At 39.2% G+C, this 15,812-nt stretch overlaps 2 protein-coding genes across 4 annotated transcripts in view; one reads left to right on the top strand and one right to left on the bottom strand.

Moving 5' to 3' along the window:
* Positions 1–6,984, top strand: part of cyfip1 (cytoplasmic FMR1 interacting protein 1) — a 194,580-nt gene extending 187,596 nt beyond the window's left edge. For both annotated transcript variants that reach the window (XM_043692305.2, XM_043692304.2), the window contains exons 28-31: positions 1,319–1,413; positions 3,863–4,101; positions 4,585–4,732; positions 6,213–6,984. In XM_043692305.2, coding sequence (XP_043548240.1) covers positions 1,319–1,413; positions 3,863–4,101; positions 4,585–4,732; positions 6,213–6,377 — 647 coding nt within the window. In that variant the 3' untranslated portion in view covers positions 6,378–6,984. The remainder of the gene's footprint in view (positions 1–1,318; positions 1,414–3,862; positions 4,102–4,584; positions 4,733–6,212) is intronic.
* Positions 6,985–13,953: 6,969 nt separating this feature from the next.
* Positions 13,954–15,812, bottom strand: part of nipa2 (NIPA magnesium transporter 2) — a 38,774-nt gene continuing 36,915 nt past the window's right edge. For both annotated transcript variants that reach the window (XM_043692299.2, XM_043692302.2), the window contains one exon: positions 13,954–15,013. In XM_043692299.2, the coding sequence (XP_043548234.1) occupies positions 14,370–15,013 (644 nt within the window). In that variant the 3' untranslated portion in view covers positions 13,954–14,369. The remainder of the gene's footprint in view (positions 15,014–15,812) is intronic.

Here is a 15,812-nt window from a genome sequence, read left to right as displayed (position 1 = left end):
TGGTTAGGCCCCATTTGGAGTACTGTGTCCAGTTTTGGTCCCCACACCTCAGGAAGGACATACTGGCACTGGAGCATGTCCAGCGGAGATTCACACGGATGATCCCTGGAATGGTAGGTCTAACATACGAGGAACGGCTGAGGATCCTGGGATTGTATTCATTGGAATTTAGAAGATTAAGGGGAGATCTAATAGAAACTTACAAGATAATACATGGCTTGGAAAGTGTGGACACTAGGAAATTGTTTCCGTTAGGCGAGGAGACTAGGACCTGTGGACACAGCCTTAGAATTAGAGGGGGCAAATTCAGAACAGAAATGTGGAGACATTTCTTTAGCCAGAGAGTGGTGGGCCTGTGGAATTCATTGCCGCAGAGTGCAGTGGAGGCCGGGGCGCTAAATGTCTTCAAGGCAGAGATTGATAAGTTCTTGATGTCACAAGGAATTAAGAGCTACGGGGAGAATGCGGGTAAGTGGAGTTGAAATGCCCATCAGCCATGATTGAATGGCGAAGTGGACTCGATGGGCCGAATGGCCTTACTTCCACTCCTATGTCTTATGGTCTTATGACCGTTTCTCAAAGTTTACAATGCCCCCACATTTTGTCATTTACAAATTTTGAAACAATGCTATGCACACTAAAGTCTGCGATGTTTCCACAAATCAAGGACAGCATTGGATCTAATACCAATTCCTCTTTACACCATCCTTCAATTTTGAAAAGCCGTTCACAATTACTCTTTGCTTCCTGGTGCTCGGCCAACTCTATATTCCTAATGTCAGTTTTATTCTATGGCTTCAGTTTTGCTGGTGAGTCAATTGTGTGACAGTTTTACAAGAGCTTTTCTGGAGATGGATCAACTACATTACTCTTGTCAAGTGTCTTGTCAAAACGAGAAAATTCCAAAAAATACTAATCAATTTATTCAAGCACATTTGGCATTTAATATATCTCTACTGACCTTGATTGAGGTATTAATTAATAGCGCAAGCATTTACTGAATGAGAGAGATCTGTAATCCTTTTGGATTTTGCTCAGTCCTTGCTAAAATATAGGGCTGTGCATTTTAATTGAATAAATGTGTATTTTATATGTATTTTGAATTTAAATAATAAAACATATTAAACTTGGGACAAACATAAATCAAATCACAAAATATTGATCATTTGAAACTTTGTGTTTTAAAGTGAGCCGAAAAGGTTAGGTTTGCACATACAGCAACTAATTGCAGGGATTAATATGGAGAAATGCATCAAGCTTCATACCTTGGATAAGTTTTGATGTTTATGTTTATAATATTACATGTCTAATTTATCAGAGGGTGAGCGGCTCGACACAAAGATGAAGAGACTGGAGGCTAAATATGCTGCACTTCATCTTGTTCCACTGATAGAACGACTTGGAACACCTCAGGTAATTTCTTTGGTGATTGTACTTATTGTTGGAGCTTGAATGTTACAGAATCACAGAACTGTTACAGTGCAGGAGGAGGCCACTCGGCCCTTTTTGCCTGCACTAGTTCTATTATCCAACGTCAGTCTCTTGTCTTTTCCCCATATTTCTGCACCAATTTTATCCAAATAATCATTGAAAGCTCCCTTGAATAGATACTGATTTGAATTACCTACTTATGCTTGCATATGTATAAATTATTCAAAGGTTATTTGAACCAATGATTATTGCCTCAATACAGCCAAAACAGATATCTGTGCAAGATCTTATAAGAAGCACTCCTGTTTTAGCAGTTGTGTAACTGCAAGCTATAAATTTGATTCTCAATCCATGTTGCAAACTCTTCACTTGAAGACATAATTACTGTGCAGCATGAAAATGTGCACTTCCAGCTAAAGAATGCCCCTTATTTGCACATTCTTGAAATTCTTAATAGTCTGGAATTTATCCCTCGGTTTAAAGGGAGGTAAATCCCAGGGCTGAAACAAAAGGTGTCAAGCCAAGGTATTTTAAATTGATATGGATTTTTAGGCTTTTAGTTTTGTACTGGGCCAGTTACTGAACAAATTGGTTAATTTTTAAATTGAAGGTCCTTGTCTGACATTATTTGTGAATAGTAGTTCTAAAACGTTAATCTGACACATTTGCTGTCTGCTACATAAAAGTTCTGCCCTGAAGTGTTCAGAGGTGAATTAATTTGACACTCAGGAGCTAACATATCTAACCTCTCAATGACTTTGCAAATCACTAGTTACGTTTGTAACCTGAAACTTGAGCAGCATTTTAATTCTGATGTTATTCGCTGTTTGCTGAACAGCGTTTAGATGTTAGAAGCTTGAAAGGGTATGGTTTCACATTTTAAACAGCAGAATTGTACATGCTGCAGCCGTTGTAAAAGAGCACATCCTGAAACCTATAATGACTAACTGTGTGGGAACAATTATGGTGCGAATGCTCTGGTTTACACCTCAGATGTTGCACCATGCCTAGTGTAAATAGTATGCTTAAAATAAGAGCAAAAGCATGAATATTCCCAAAAATAGTACATTTTGTAGAAGTTCTGCATCTTATGGTTCTCAGGACAGATTGCAGGAACTAGCAAGTAACTTTTTTTTTGAAGCAGTGCTCAAGTTCTGTACTCCCAAAAGACTATTTATGAAACAAAGACACTTGTTTGAAAAGCTCTCCAACCACCTGTTCCTCGCCTTTAAGTTGACTTGTGTAGGAACTCTCGCACTATGAGTTGTAGTGTGTGATTTTAACTTGCCCTATATTGATTAGTGACAGGGGCTTAGGTGAAGCAGGATTTATTAGGTGCATCCGGGAGGATTTCTTGAATAGTACATAAATAGTCCATGAGGGAAGGGTCCATACTCGACCTTAATTTGGGTTATGAGCCTGGCTAGATGATTGAAGTTTCAGTAGGGGAGTGTTTTGGGAATAGTGATCATAATTCTGAAAGTTTTAAGATAGTTATGGATTAGGATAAGATTGGTCCTCGAGTGAAAGTGCTAAATTGGGGGAAGGCTAATTATAACAGTTTTAGATAGAAACTGGAGAAATTAGGTTAGGGTGGCTGTTTGGGGGTAAATTTTCATCTGATGTGGGTCTTTTAAAGGCCGGTTGATCAGAGTTCAGGACCAGCATGTTGCTATGAGGATGAAAGATAAGAATGGTCCTTTTGCAAGCGGCACGGTGGCTCAGTGGTTAGCACTGCTGCCTCACAGCGCCAGAGACCCAGGTTCAATTCCCGCCTCGGCAACTGTCTGTGTGGAGTTTGCACATTCTCCCTGTGTCTGTGTGGGTTTCCTCCGGATGCTCCGGTTTCTTCCCACAGTCCAAAGATGTGCAGGTCAGGTGAATTGGCCATGCTAAATTGCATGTATTGTTAGGTGAAGGGGTAAACCTGGATGGGTCTGGATGGGTTGCTCTTCGGAACGTTGGTGTGGACTTGTTGGGCCGAAGGACCTGTTTCCACACTGTAAGTAATCTAAAATAATCTAATCTAATTCCTTGTTTTAAGTTCTTTCTGTATTTTTCTGGTTGGCTCCTGAAAAATTGAAGCCACTTATATAAACACTTGCAGGCATTTTACTGTCTGTGCATCTCCTTCACAAAACCCTAGTCATCAAGTCCACCAAGCCCCTTTTGACCACCTTGCTGACCTGGCCCAGTAATATCCTGGAATCCATTGTGAACAAATCTATAAGAAATCAGGCAATGGGTTTTAATAATCATTACGTTCACTAAAGGTAATTGATAATGAAACATTTTAAAACTATTGCATATCCTCAGTCTAATTCTCACTAAAATAGAAAATTAAAATGGTTTACCTGATAGATGAAAATTTAATATTACGTTAGTCATAACCAGAATTCTGGATTTTATTTTTAAATCTTCCTGTAACCAGCAAGTTGCAATTGCAAGAGAAGGGGATCTGCTGACAAAGGAACGGCTGTGTTGTGGTCTCTCCATGTTTGAAGTGATTCTGACACGAATCCGGCAGTTTCTGGATGATCCCATATGGCGTGGACCTCTTCCGACTAATGGAGTAATGCATGTGGATGAATGTGTGGAATTTCACAGGTTGTGGAGCGCCATGCAGTTTGTGTACTGTATTCCAGTGGGAGCACATGAGTTCACTGTAGAGTAAGTGCCTTGCTGTTTTAACATTTAACTTCCAAAGGAGTAGAATCTGTATCCAATGTTAATTTTATTAGCATTAATGATGTCTCTCAATCTAACCTGTATCTAATCTGATCTCATCTCATCTGTACCTGCTCCAACCTGATTCTCCCAGGTACAGTTCCAATACGAATTCCTGAATAATGAGTAGACGCCTTGACCCTTCTCTATCTTAAGATCCTCAGGCCTGTGGCTATAATTGAGGTTGGCTCACTGAGTACAGACCAGGCTTAAAACAAGGTACCTTCCTGATCAGAGAGCCTCCGTTCTTCATTGTTCAAATTGGCTGATTTATGAGGTTAGCTTCTTGCTATAGTGTGGTAGAGGGAGACATCCAGGTCTAATTTAACTTTCCTATCTCATCTAAAAATCAATCTATCAACTCAATATCAAATAATTCAAACTCACTGAGCGACTTGGCATTAACCTTGTCTTCAATTCACACAGGCAATGCTTTGGAGATGGACTGCACTGGGCTGGCTGTATGATCATTACACTGCTTGGGCAGCAACGCCGATTTGATGTCCTTGACTTTTGTTATCATTTGCTCAAAGTTCAGAAGCATGATGGGAAAGATGATGTCCTCAAAAATGTGGTATGTTTACCTTGAACATCTTCACATGGCTGCCATTAAATCTGTACGATAATATCAGTTACTCCAGCATTGGAGAAACCATTGGGAAAGTGGAGAACTGTTCCATGGTCACTTCACAGTTTGATGCAACCCATCCCAATAATGAACTATTTCACAGCAGCAGAGGGTTAGGAAAAGGATCAATTTGTGAACAAGAATCTCAAAGTAACCAGTTGAGAAGTAGTTAAATGGTAGTCATGGTAGCTTCAGTTGACGGGGACGTTATTCCACTGAAGAGATCTAGAAAGATTGAGTAACCATACAGGCAGTCCCTGGATTCCATTCCTGAGTACAACCGTAAGTTGACTTGTATGCAGGTCGGAACCTGAAACTACACTCTAAAATATCCATTTGTAAGTGAAGCGAAAGTTTGCATGTCAGGTCCTTAAACTTAATAATATGGAATCTCATGGATAAGATCAGAGCAGGTGTCGGCCATTTTGGCCCCTCAAGCCTGCTCTGCCATTCATTATATTTATGGCTCATCATTGAGCTCACTACCTAATCTCTTGATCCCTTTAGCCACAAGCTGTATCAATCTCCTTCTCGAAAAAAGTGTCTTAGCCTGAACCACTTTCTGTGGTAGAGAATTCCACAGGCTTGCCACTCTCTGGGTGAAGAAATTTATGCTCATCTCAGTTATAGATCTCTCTGATGTACAGCACGGAAACAGACTCGTCCATGCCGACCAGATATCCTAACCTAATCTCTAGTCCCGTTTGCCAGCATTTGGCCCAGATCCCTTTTAAATGTTGTAATTGTACCAGCCTCCTCCACTTCCTCTATCAGGTCATTCCATCACCCTGTGCATGAAAAAATTGCCCCTTAGGTCCCTTTTAAATATTTCTCCTCTCGCTCTAAACCTATGTCTGGACTCCCCCACCTAGGGGCAAAGACCATGTCTATTTACCCTATCCATGCCCCTCCTGATTTTATAAACCTCTATAAGGTCACTCTTCAGCCTTCAACGCTCCAGAGGAAACAGTCTTGGCCCATTCAGCCTTTCCCGATAGCTCAAATCCTCCAGCCCTGGCAACATCCTTGTAAATCGTTTCTGAACCCTTTCAAGTTTCACAGCATCCTAAAAGGTTTTACTCCTTATCCTTAAACTATGACCCCAGCTTCTGGACACTCTCACCATCAAAAACATTCTTCCTGCATGTAACCTGTCTAGTCATGTTCAGAACTTTGAGTTTCTGTAAGACCCACTCCCCACCCATTTTTTCTAAACTCCAGTGACTGCAATCCTAACCGACTCAATCTCTCCTCATGCGTCAGACCTGTCATCTAGGAATCTATTGGGAAGTCCTTTACTGCACTCCCTCTGTAGCAAGAACATCCTTCCTCAGACAAGGAGACCAAACCTATGATTATCATTTATGATTTAATGTGTCATTTTCCAAATCATCATTTATGGAGTTTGTTCTATTTTGATTTGCAGCCTTTGAAGAAAATGGTTGACAGAATTCGCAAATTCCAAATTCTCAATGATGAGATCTTTGCTATCTTGAATAAGTATCTGAAGTCAGGTGATAGTGAGAACGTACCTGTGGAGCACGTCCGCTGTTTCCAGCCACCTATTCATCAGTCGTTGGCAAGCTCATGAGAAAATTATACTCTCGGAACAGTTCAAGAATCCAGGGATATTTGTAATTCTAAAAATCATAATTTTACTGTTCTGAGTGCCTGCAACATAACTTAGCTGATACACTGCATTTTCATGACGGGAAATGTTGAAATTAAACTGCTGGGTGATTATTTTTAAGAGGTCAATGCATGGTTTGATGTGGTTGAGGGTTTTTACTGATGTCACCAAACACTACCAGCAATAAGTACCAGACAGAGGTTTAAAATAAAACAATAAAACTGGCTATTTTTAGAATAAATTTAGTTGCAAAGATTTCATGATAAATTTAATGTTATCAGATTGTGATTTTTTTGTAATGCCATTGTTATAAAAAAATTAACAATTTTGTTCAAATCTATATATTTTACTACACCTGCCTGCACTCATAGTTTACTGGTGCTATACTAAAATATGCCATTTTTCTATTCTATTCCAATAATATTTTTGCTCCTATTTTTTTCTAGTATAACTCATTTACAGTTAACCTCTCCACAGTTTATAGTTGCAATAAACTTGAAAGTGAACTTGGTCTTTGTTTGAAATCTTTGCCCAGTTATATGGAAGAAATAAATACTACTTCATCTAATCTTAAGACTCTTCAACTTTCTCTTACACTTAAATCACAATTCAGTTGTTCAGTTCCACCAGCTGTGATTTGGAGCTATATAAGAATAGATCTAATCCATTCTTCTTAATGGGATGCTGCAGCTTAGCTCAATATCCCTGACCATGGAGGGAGAAAGCCCAACTTAATTTCCGACTGCTAATTCCTGTCTGTTGAACAGCTGCAAATGTGAAGATGAGATCCGGACATGCTTAGCCTTAGCTGTGGTTTTCTCACTCATCAAATTTTCAGTAGACCTTCAGCCTTAGCTTGCACATGAAGAATAGAAATTGTCTTGGATCAAGGGAATGAAAACGTTAACATATGCGGAACATCTGAGGTCTATACTTGATGGAGTTTAGAAGAATGTGGGGGGAATCTAATTGAAATTTATAGAATATTGAATAGCCTGGACAGAGTGGATAATGGGAAGATGTTTCCATTGGTAGGGGAGACTAGTAGCCGAGAGCACAGCCTGAGAGTAAAGGGAAGACCTTTTAGAACTGAGATAATGGGAAACTTCTTCACCCAAAAACTGGTGAACCTATTGAATTCACGGCCACTAGAGGATGTGAAAGCCAGGTCATTGAGTGTATTTAAGACTGAGATAAATAGCTTCTTGGTTGTCAGTGGGATCAAGGGTTACGGGGAGAAGGCAGGAGAAAGGGGATGAGAAACTTATCAGCCATGATTGAATGGTAGACTCAATGGGCTGAGTGGCCTAACTTCTGCTCCAATGTCTTATGGTTCCTGATGTCTGTGCAACCATATCTAAGTGTAAATCAGTGCTTTCAAGAGGGGGATGAATACCAATATTCAATGGCTAAAGATTTGCCTGCTGTGTGAGTAATAATTAACAGTACTAAGTATTCTTTGCGACTATTTACATGTATTTGTTGTTTGTATAGTGGAGAAAGAGCTCAACTTGCTACAAGACTAAGAAAAAGACTTAATGAAAGAATAAGCATTTAGAACAGATCTGCATTTATTTTTGTAAAAATTCATTCCCGGGATGTATGGGCATTGCTGACTGGCCCAGTATTTATTGCTCTTCCCTAGGTACCCTTGGGAATATGTTGCTGAGCTGCTGCCTTGAGTGGCTGTTGTCCATTCGGTTGAGATAGACTTCCAATGCCATTAGAGAGACAGTTCCAAGATATGACCCATCAACACTGAAGGAAAGGTGATATATTCCTATGACAGTATAGCTTGGAGACAAACTCGCAGGTGATGTTCTATATATCTGCTGCCCTTATCCTTCTAGATGGTAGTGGTCATGGGCTTGGAGGCTGCTGTCTAAGGAGCCACAGTTAATTTCTGAAGTGTGTCTTGAGGACAGTACGCACTTCTGCTACTGAGCGTTGGTGGAGGTTGTGGATATGCTGCCAATTAAGCAAATTGCTTTGCCATGTATGGTGTTGAGTTTCTTGAGTAAAAGCTGCAATTATCCAGGCAAGTGGGGATTATTCCATCAATTCTTGACTTGTGCACTGTAGATAGTGGACAGGCTGTGTGGAGTCAGGAGGTGAGTTCATGATGCAGGATTCCGAGTTTCTGATCTATTTGTGTAGCTATCGGTATTCATACGGGTAATACACCATGGGGGTAATAAACAAATCCAGTTTCTAGCCAATAGATGGGTTGCATGAAATCTGAGTGGTGGGATTACCTTCACCCCAATGGTACTGAAATGGGCTGTCCACCTCTCGGGCTGTCATATATATGTTCTAACACATTTTTATTCAATCCCTCTCTTGAAAATTTCAATTGATTTCACAATCATTTTTAAGTCCAAGAGTTCCAGATAGCATACTAACCTTTGTATGAAAAAAAAAGGTTGATGTTTTGTTCAGATAGCCTCGTTCTAACTTCAAAGTTCTGTCCTCTTTTGGGTTTCATCTCACCAAATGGAATTACATCATTGTATCAATTTGAAACCTGTTCTACTTAATTATAAATCCCTTTAATAGATCTGGAAACCATACAAACTCAGGAAAATATAAATCAAATTAATGTAACTGATCTCATAAGTTAATTTTTGAGGTCTTGGTATCATTCTGATGAATCTAAGTTGTACTCTCAATTCCAATACATCTTTACTGAGGTTCAGTACATAAAATCAATGCACTACTTAAAATTGAAACTGATCAAAGTGAGAGAGATGTATTTTTAATCAGTAAAGGAATTTGGGTTATAGGGAAAAGGCAGGAAAATGGAGTTGAGGGATAACAAATCAGTTTTGATTTCTTGAAATGGTGGAGTGGGCTGAATGGCTATATTTTTTGTGGTCTTAGTGTCAAAGTTGTGAAGAAGTCGTTCTAGCTTTTGATTGCAGTTCCCTTTATGTAAATATAAATTTACATTCAACATTTTAATTACTTTGTTACTTGTTCATTATGTTTCAGTGATTTGTGTACATGTATTTCCCTCCCCACCCCACCCTCTGTTTCCAGGCACACTATAGCAACATGTGCAAATTTGTATTTCAAGGTGGATGGTCTAACTCTTTCCCCAAATTAAAGGCCATCTGATAGCTGGAGATTTCCCTACTTGCTGTTAGTGGCCCGTTGTAGCTTCCTGTTATCAGAGAATCACAGAATTGTTGTGGTACAATAGGAAACCATTTGGGACATGGTCATAAAGCCAGTGTAGACACTGAGTACCAACCTCCTGCCTTTTCCCCAGAACCCTGCATCCTATTCGTATCTAAATAGTGAACCAATTCTTCCTTGAATGCTTCAACTGAACCTGTCTCCCATACTTACCCATTGAAGTTCCTAGTTTAGTATAATCTGCTAGCCAGGATATATAATTCTCTGTCCATCTAAGTCATTAACAATAGAATGAAAATCTATGGAGTTGCGTTCGGGTCCGTGGGGAGTGCTAGTCACAGCACCATCCTTTATCCTTGCTGTTAATGACCTAACCAATTACTGACAAAGCTGCATTATTGTTTTTGCAATAATCCTATATGTTGGACCTGGCTTCCAAAAGTTCATTTGAATAATATTCATTGTTGGCTCTGTCCCCCTGAAAAAAATTAACCTGATTATTTACCCATGACTCATCTGTCACATTTTCACTGACTTGCTTTGACCAACAAATATTTGCACACCTGTTCAAATAAACTTCATTGCATTGTTTTATGATCATCTTCTAAAACTATCTTGGGAGGTGTTAAGTTGGATATCATATTAATCCAACACCGTATCAGTCAACTAAAATGTTGCAATTTCAAATTCAAACAACAGTGAATAGTTTTGAAACTGAAAAATGGAAATCAAAATGAATTTAATTCTGTTCAACCCCAGGGCTTAAGAAAAATCCATTTTACTAATGTATGCCTCCAAAATTCCTGTAACAAAATTACATTCCAGGGAACATGCAATGACTTTAAAATAATTTTATTTGAACGTGAAGGGACAGAAATTAGGCAAAACCATCAAAACATATGAGAGAGCATATAATGTACACTGCAGTCATGAACTATAACTGCAGCATGCTGGTTAACAGCACCAGGGGCCCATGATCGATTCCTCTCAGCTGACTACAAACTCTACACGTTCTCCCCACGTCTGTGGGTTTTCCCTGGGTGCTCCTGCCATCCAAAGATATGCAGGATAGGTGGATTGGTCATGCTAAATTGCCCATCGTTTGCATGGATGTGCTGATTAGGTTAATTAGTCATGGGAAATGCAGATATGAATGGGATACTTCTCAGACGATCGGTGTGGACTCAATGGACCATATGACCTGCCTCTACACTGTAGGAATTCTATGAAAATAATGAGTGCACGCATTTTAAAAATTGCCATGTTATATTTCTTTTTGCATATAGATCAGTCTTCATGTGATGCATTTTGTTTTAAAAAAAATCCACTTAGGGCTGAGGCGATAAAGGCTCTTTTTTTAATAAAAGAAAATATACATGGATTATTTGCAGGAACCGATTATTGGGGGATGTATAGACAAAGAGTTTTAATTTGATGCATCGGATGTCTGGATCAGCAAGAATGAACAGTAGAGAAGCTACTCTTGGTGCAGGACAGGGTGTAGGTGGTATTTTGGTGAGAGTGGAAGTCAGCACATTGCAAAATCATCCAGCCGTTTGCATATATTGAACGTGAAAAATGCTTGGTTTGAAGCTCCGGTCAATGGTCGCACAGAATGTGGGCTGTTTGTAAGTTTAATTTTTAAAAAGCAACAAAGGAAGCAAATAGAGGTAAAGCTGGGTCAATGACAAACTTCTAAGAGTGAAGAGCAGGTAACATCGTGGGAAATGTGGGAGATTGATAAGATCAAAACAACAGAAGAAAGTGTCAAGTCCCGTCATACAGAAGTTGTTAACATAACGTTTACCTATCATATAACATTTTGATTATCTTTTACTAAATCAACAAGGTTGAATTACCTGGCAGTTACTTGTACAGGACTGGTTGAGCCAGCTTCAGCATTGGAGGACACAAATAAATTTGAGGAGGTAGATTTTTAATTAGTAAGAGGTAAACGGTCATGGTGATTAGGTAGGAAAGTGGAGTCGAGACCATAAGACATAGGAATGAAAGTAAGGTCATTTGACCCATTGTGTCCAATCCAACATTTAATCATGGCTAACGGGTATTTCTACTCCACTTATCTGCACTCTCCCTGTAGCCCTTAATTCCTTGCAAGATCAAGAATTTGTCAATCTCTGCCTTGAAAACATTTCCACTGTGCTGTGGCAATGAAATCCACAGGCCCACCACTGTCGAGCTGAAGAAATGTCTGCTCATGTCGGTCCTAAATTGACCCCCTCTAATTCTAAAGCGCCAGGGACCCGGGTTCAATTCCAGCCTTGGGCGACTGTCTGCGCAGAGTTTGCACATTCGCCCAGTGTTTGCATGGGTTTCCTCTGGGTGCACCAGTTTCCTCCCACAGTCCAAAGATGTGCAAGTCAGGTGAATTGGCTATGCTAAATTACCTTGTGATAGGTGCGTTAGTAGAGGAACGGGTCTGGGTGGGTTACTCTTTGGAGGGTCGGTGTGGACTTCTAGGGCCTATTTCTGCACTGTAGGGAATTTAATATAATCCAACCTTAATGATAGATTCTAGAATTTTACCTACAACCAAGGTTAGGCTAGTCAGCCTATAATTTTCTATCTTTTGTCTTGATCCTTTCTTGAACAAGGGGAATACAATGATTTTCTAATCATCTGGAACTTTCCCTGACTCTAGTGATTTTTGAAAGATCAGATCAGGAAGCCAAATGTGATTAATCTTATTAAATGGTGCAGCAGACCTGAGTGGGTGAAGTGCCCACTCCTAAAGGAATTCCATCATTACTGACTACCATAAGGGACACTCCTAATAACCACAGAATTGAGACTTTGTGGACTAATACATGGACATGAGGTAAGAGAACCACTTTAACTAAAGTTGGTAACTAAAGTTCAGAAATAATGCTTCCAAACCATGTCTTAGATTTCAGAGATTGACTAATGTGCGAATTGGCTAAACAAAATCTGAAAGTAGCTGAAAATGTGTTGCTGGAAAAGCGCAGCAGGTCAGGCAGCATCCAGGGAACAGGAGAATCGACGTTTCGGGCATAAGCTCTTCTTCAGGAACCCTTCTTCGGGCTTATGCCCGAAACGTCGATTCTCCTGTTCCCTGGATGCTGCCTGACCTGCTGCGCTTTTCCAGCAACACATTTTCAGCTCTGATCTCCAGCATCTGCAGACCTCACTTTCTCCTCAAAATCTGAAAGTAGTTCAACAAACAACCTAAGAATATAACTAAGAGCTGTAGGCAGTTCAACCTTCCAGCCTGCTCAGCCATTTGATACAATCAAGGCTGATCTTATCTTGGCCTCAACTCTACTTCCCTACCTGCTGTCCATAACCCAGATGTTACGGATTTAAAAACAGTATTGCTGTGGATAATACCAACATATAATTAATGTGATTCAGAATTACTGATAATTTAAAAAATGAAAATGCCTTTAAGATACTTCATTTTTTCTTTTGGGGAGGTGTGATAGAAACCATGTTTTGTATTCATATATTTCATATATTGTAAGATTGGTTTGGTTTTTGAATTAGTATCCTGATGTGTCTAATGTGAACAACTAATTTGCAAACATTTCTATAGTCACATTGAATTATTTTACAATTTGTTTGACTCCTGACCCGTGGAGTCAAATTTTTTTTTATTTGTCTACTTTAGATTGTTTTGAGACCCAGCAAGGTAAACAATGGGATCTCAAAGTTTGTTTATAGTCTTCTGGAACTTGTTATTCTTTCTAAGCTTGTGTGTTAATTTAGACAGTGACAATATACAAACAGAATTGGGCCATTCAATCCCTATTTATCATACAAACAGAACTAGGCCATTCAGTCCGTATTCGTCATAGTTTCTCCAACTCCAACATCTTGAGAAGACAGCTTGGAGAGCAATTTGAAGGACTTAGAATGAGGAGAAAACAAAGGGACAGCACTGAAATCAAAGTATTTAAAAAGGCCAGAAAGTCTGAACAAAATGGTATTTCTTTGTGAATACCCTTAATTACTATAAATTTGCAACATTGACTTTAGCTTAACTCACTGCCACAGAGTGCAGTGAAGGCTGGGACGTCAAGGCAGAGATTGATAAATTCTTAATCTCGCAAGGAATTAAGGGATACGGGGAGAGTCCGGGTAAGTGCCATTGAAATGCCTAGCAGCCGTGATTGAATGGCAGAGTGGACTCAATGGGCCAAATGGCCTTACTTCCACTCCTATTTCTTATGGTTCTTCTGGTTAATTATCATAAGGCTTAGATTTTTTAAAACTGAACTAACTTCAGGCAAAGGCTTATTTTAAACACAAAACCGCAGAGTCTGTTCTTGTGTGTAATTTCCATTTGTGGAACCCTGACCTGAATACTTAAGTTGCTTTCTGCTTTCTCTCCAATATACTGTAGATATATTAAGAAAAGGCAAATCCAAAAGAATTTTATTTCAAACATTTAAAATTAAAATCCTCAGTGCATAAAGTACAATGTTGTTTTCAAAAAATATTTAAAATAATGGGCATATGTACATTGTTACATGGTGATTTTTCCTTCTTGTAGTTGTTTAAACCATGTAAGCCTCAATGTATCATTTAAAGGATGTTTAAAAAAAAGAGCCATGAAAAATAAGGCAAATAAAAATGTAATTTAATAACCCTTGGTCCATCCCAATCACACTGATGGAAAAATGATTGTCCCTAGAGACAGTCCTTTACAATAAGTGAAGTCACCAACACAGATGACCTGTTACAAGCAGCTCAATTCTGGTAACTATGACAGCAGAGTTACTATAGACAGGGCAGTGCTTTTCCTTTATCTGTTAACATTTTGTTTTCCAGTTCTCACATGGTGATCATATTTCCATTTCTTCTGGAGGAAACCGTATCTGAGGAGTGTATGTCCGAACTCTCAGTACAGCTATCATTTTCCACACTGTGGTCTAATCGTTCATAATGTACACTCCCATTCGCTGTGAATCCCTTCTCCTCCTTTCTCATGAACACTGGCAAAGTTGCCAATGTTAAATTGATATCTTTAAAGGCATGCAACAAAAAGATGCCAACTATAATGGTGAAGAAGCCACTCAGTGTGCCAATGATGTCATCATTTTCCATATGATACCACTCTTTAAAAAGAATAGCAGAACATGTCAAAACAGATGTAGTGAAGAATACATAATAAATGGGAGTCACCAAGGAAGTGTTGAAAATATCCAATGCCTTGTTCAAGTAGTTAATTTGAGTGCTTACACAAGCTATAAGGCTCAGCAAAAGGATCCATGACAAAGAGTAGGTAAGTACAGGTTTCCCAGCAAACAGTTCCTTAATAGCAATACCGAGGCCCTTCACACAAGAGACAGAGAGCGCGCCGATTACTGAACAGATGGTTATGTAAACCAGAATATTAGTCTGACCATGACGAGGTCCAACAACAAAAATAAGAATCAGGGAAACAGTGATGACAAAAGTTGCAAATACCACAAAACCTGAAAGAAAGAAAAAAAGTCAGAATTTAATATCTTAGTTTTTCTCCTTTTGGGGTTAATTTACTATTTACTTACTTTTTTATTTACTTATTTACTTACTTATTTACTTACTTACAGTGTGGAAACAGGCCCTTCGGCCCAACAAGTCCACACCGACCCGCCGAAGCGCAACCCACCCATTCCCTACATTCATCCCTTTTAGGAACAATGTTTGAAATCCTCAGTTTTGAGAGAAGGTCGATAACAGCCTGCTCTTTTTTCATCCCTTTCTCCCTGATTGAAAACAGTATGATTCTATGAAGGACTGCATATTTGTGATGTTGTGACTCATATGATCAGAATCTTATCAAACCAAACTCAAACACCAGAGTATCAGCAGCTCTGAAATCAAGATAAATGAAGACTTTGAACATCAGCCTTCTTTATTGCTTTTCATGTGTCAAACGTGTGATTGAAAATGTGTTGCAACATTGCTAAATGTTATTAACATATTCTGGCATTCTCCAGAACAGCATTTCAATGAAGTCGGGAAAAAATACATTTTGGAGAGTTGCAACTGTTATGTAAATGTAGAGAGGTAGAGTCGGAATCATACAGCCCAGAAACAGACCCTTCAGTCCAACCAGACCATGCTGACTATGTTCTCAAACTAAATTTGTCCCAGTGACCTGCACTGGCCCATAACTCTCTAAACCGTGCCTATTCACGCATCGGTCCAAATGTCTTTTAAATGTTGTAACTGTACCTGCATCTACCATTTCGTTTGAAAGGTCATTCCATATACAAACCACCCCGTGTG

This window comes from Chiloscyllium plagiosum, unplaced genomic scaffold, assembly GCF_037043375.1.
Source record: "Chiloscyllium plagiosum isolate Xiang-an unplaced genomic scaffold, Cpla_swu_hap1 HiC_scaffold_6, whole genome shotgun sequence".
Lineage (NCBI taxonomy): Eukaryota > Metazoa > Chordata > Chondrichthyes > Orectolobiformes > Hemiscylliidae > Chiloscyllium > Chiloscyllium plagiosum.
The sequence above is the reverse complement of the archived record's forward strand: the minus strand, read 5'-3'. Positions and strand labels throughout refer to the sequence as shown.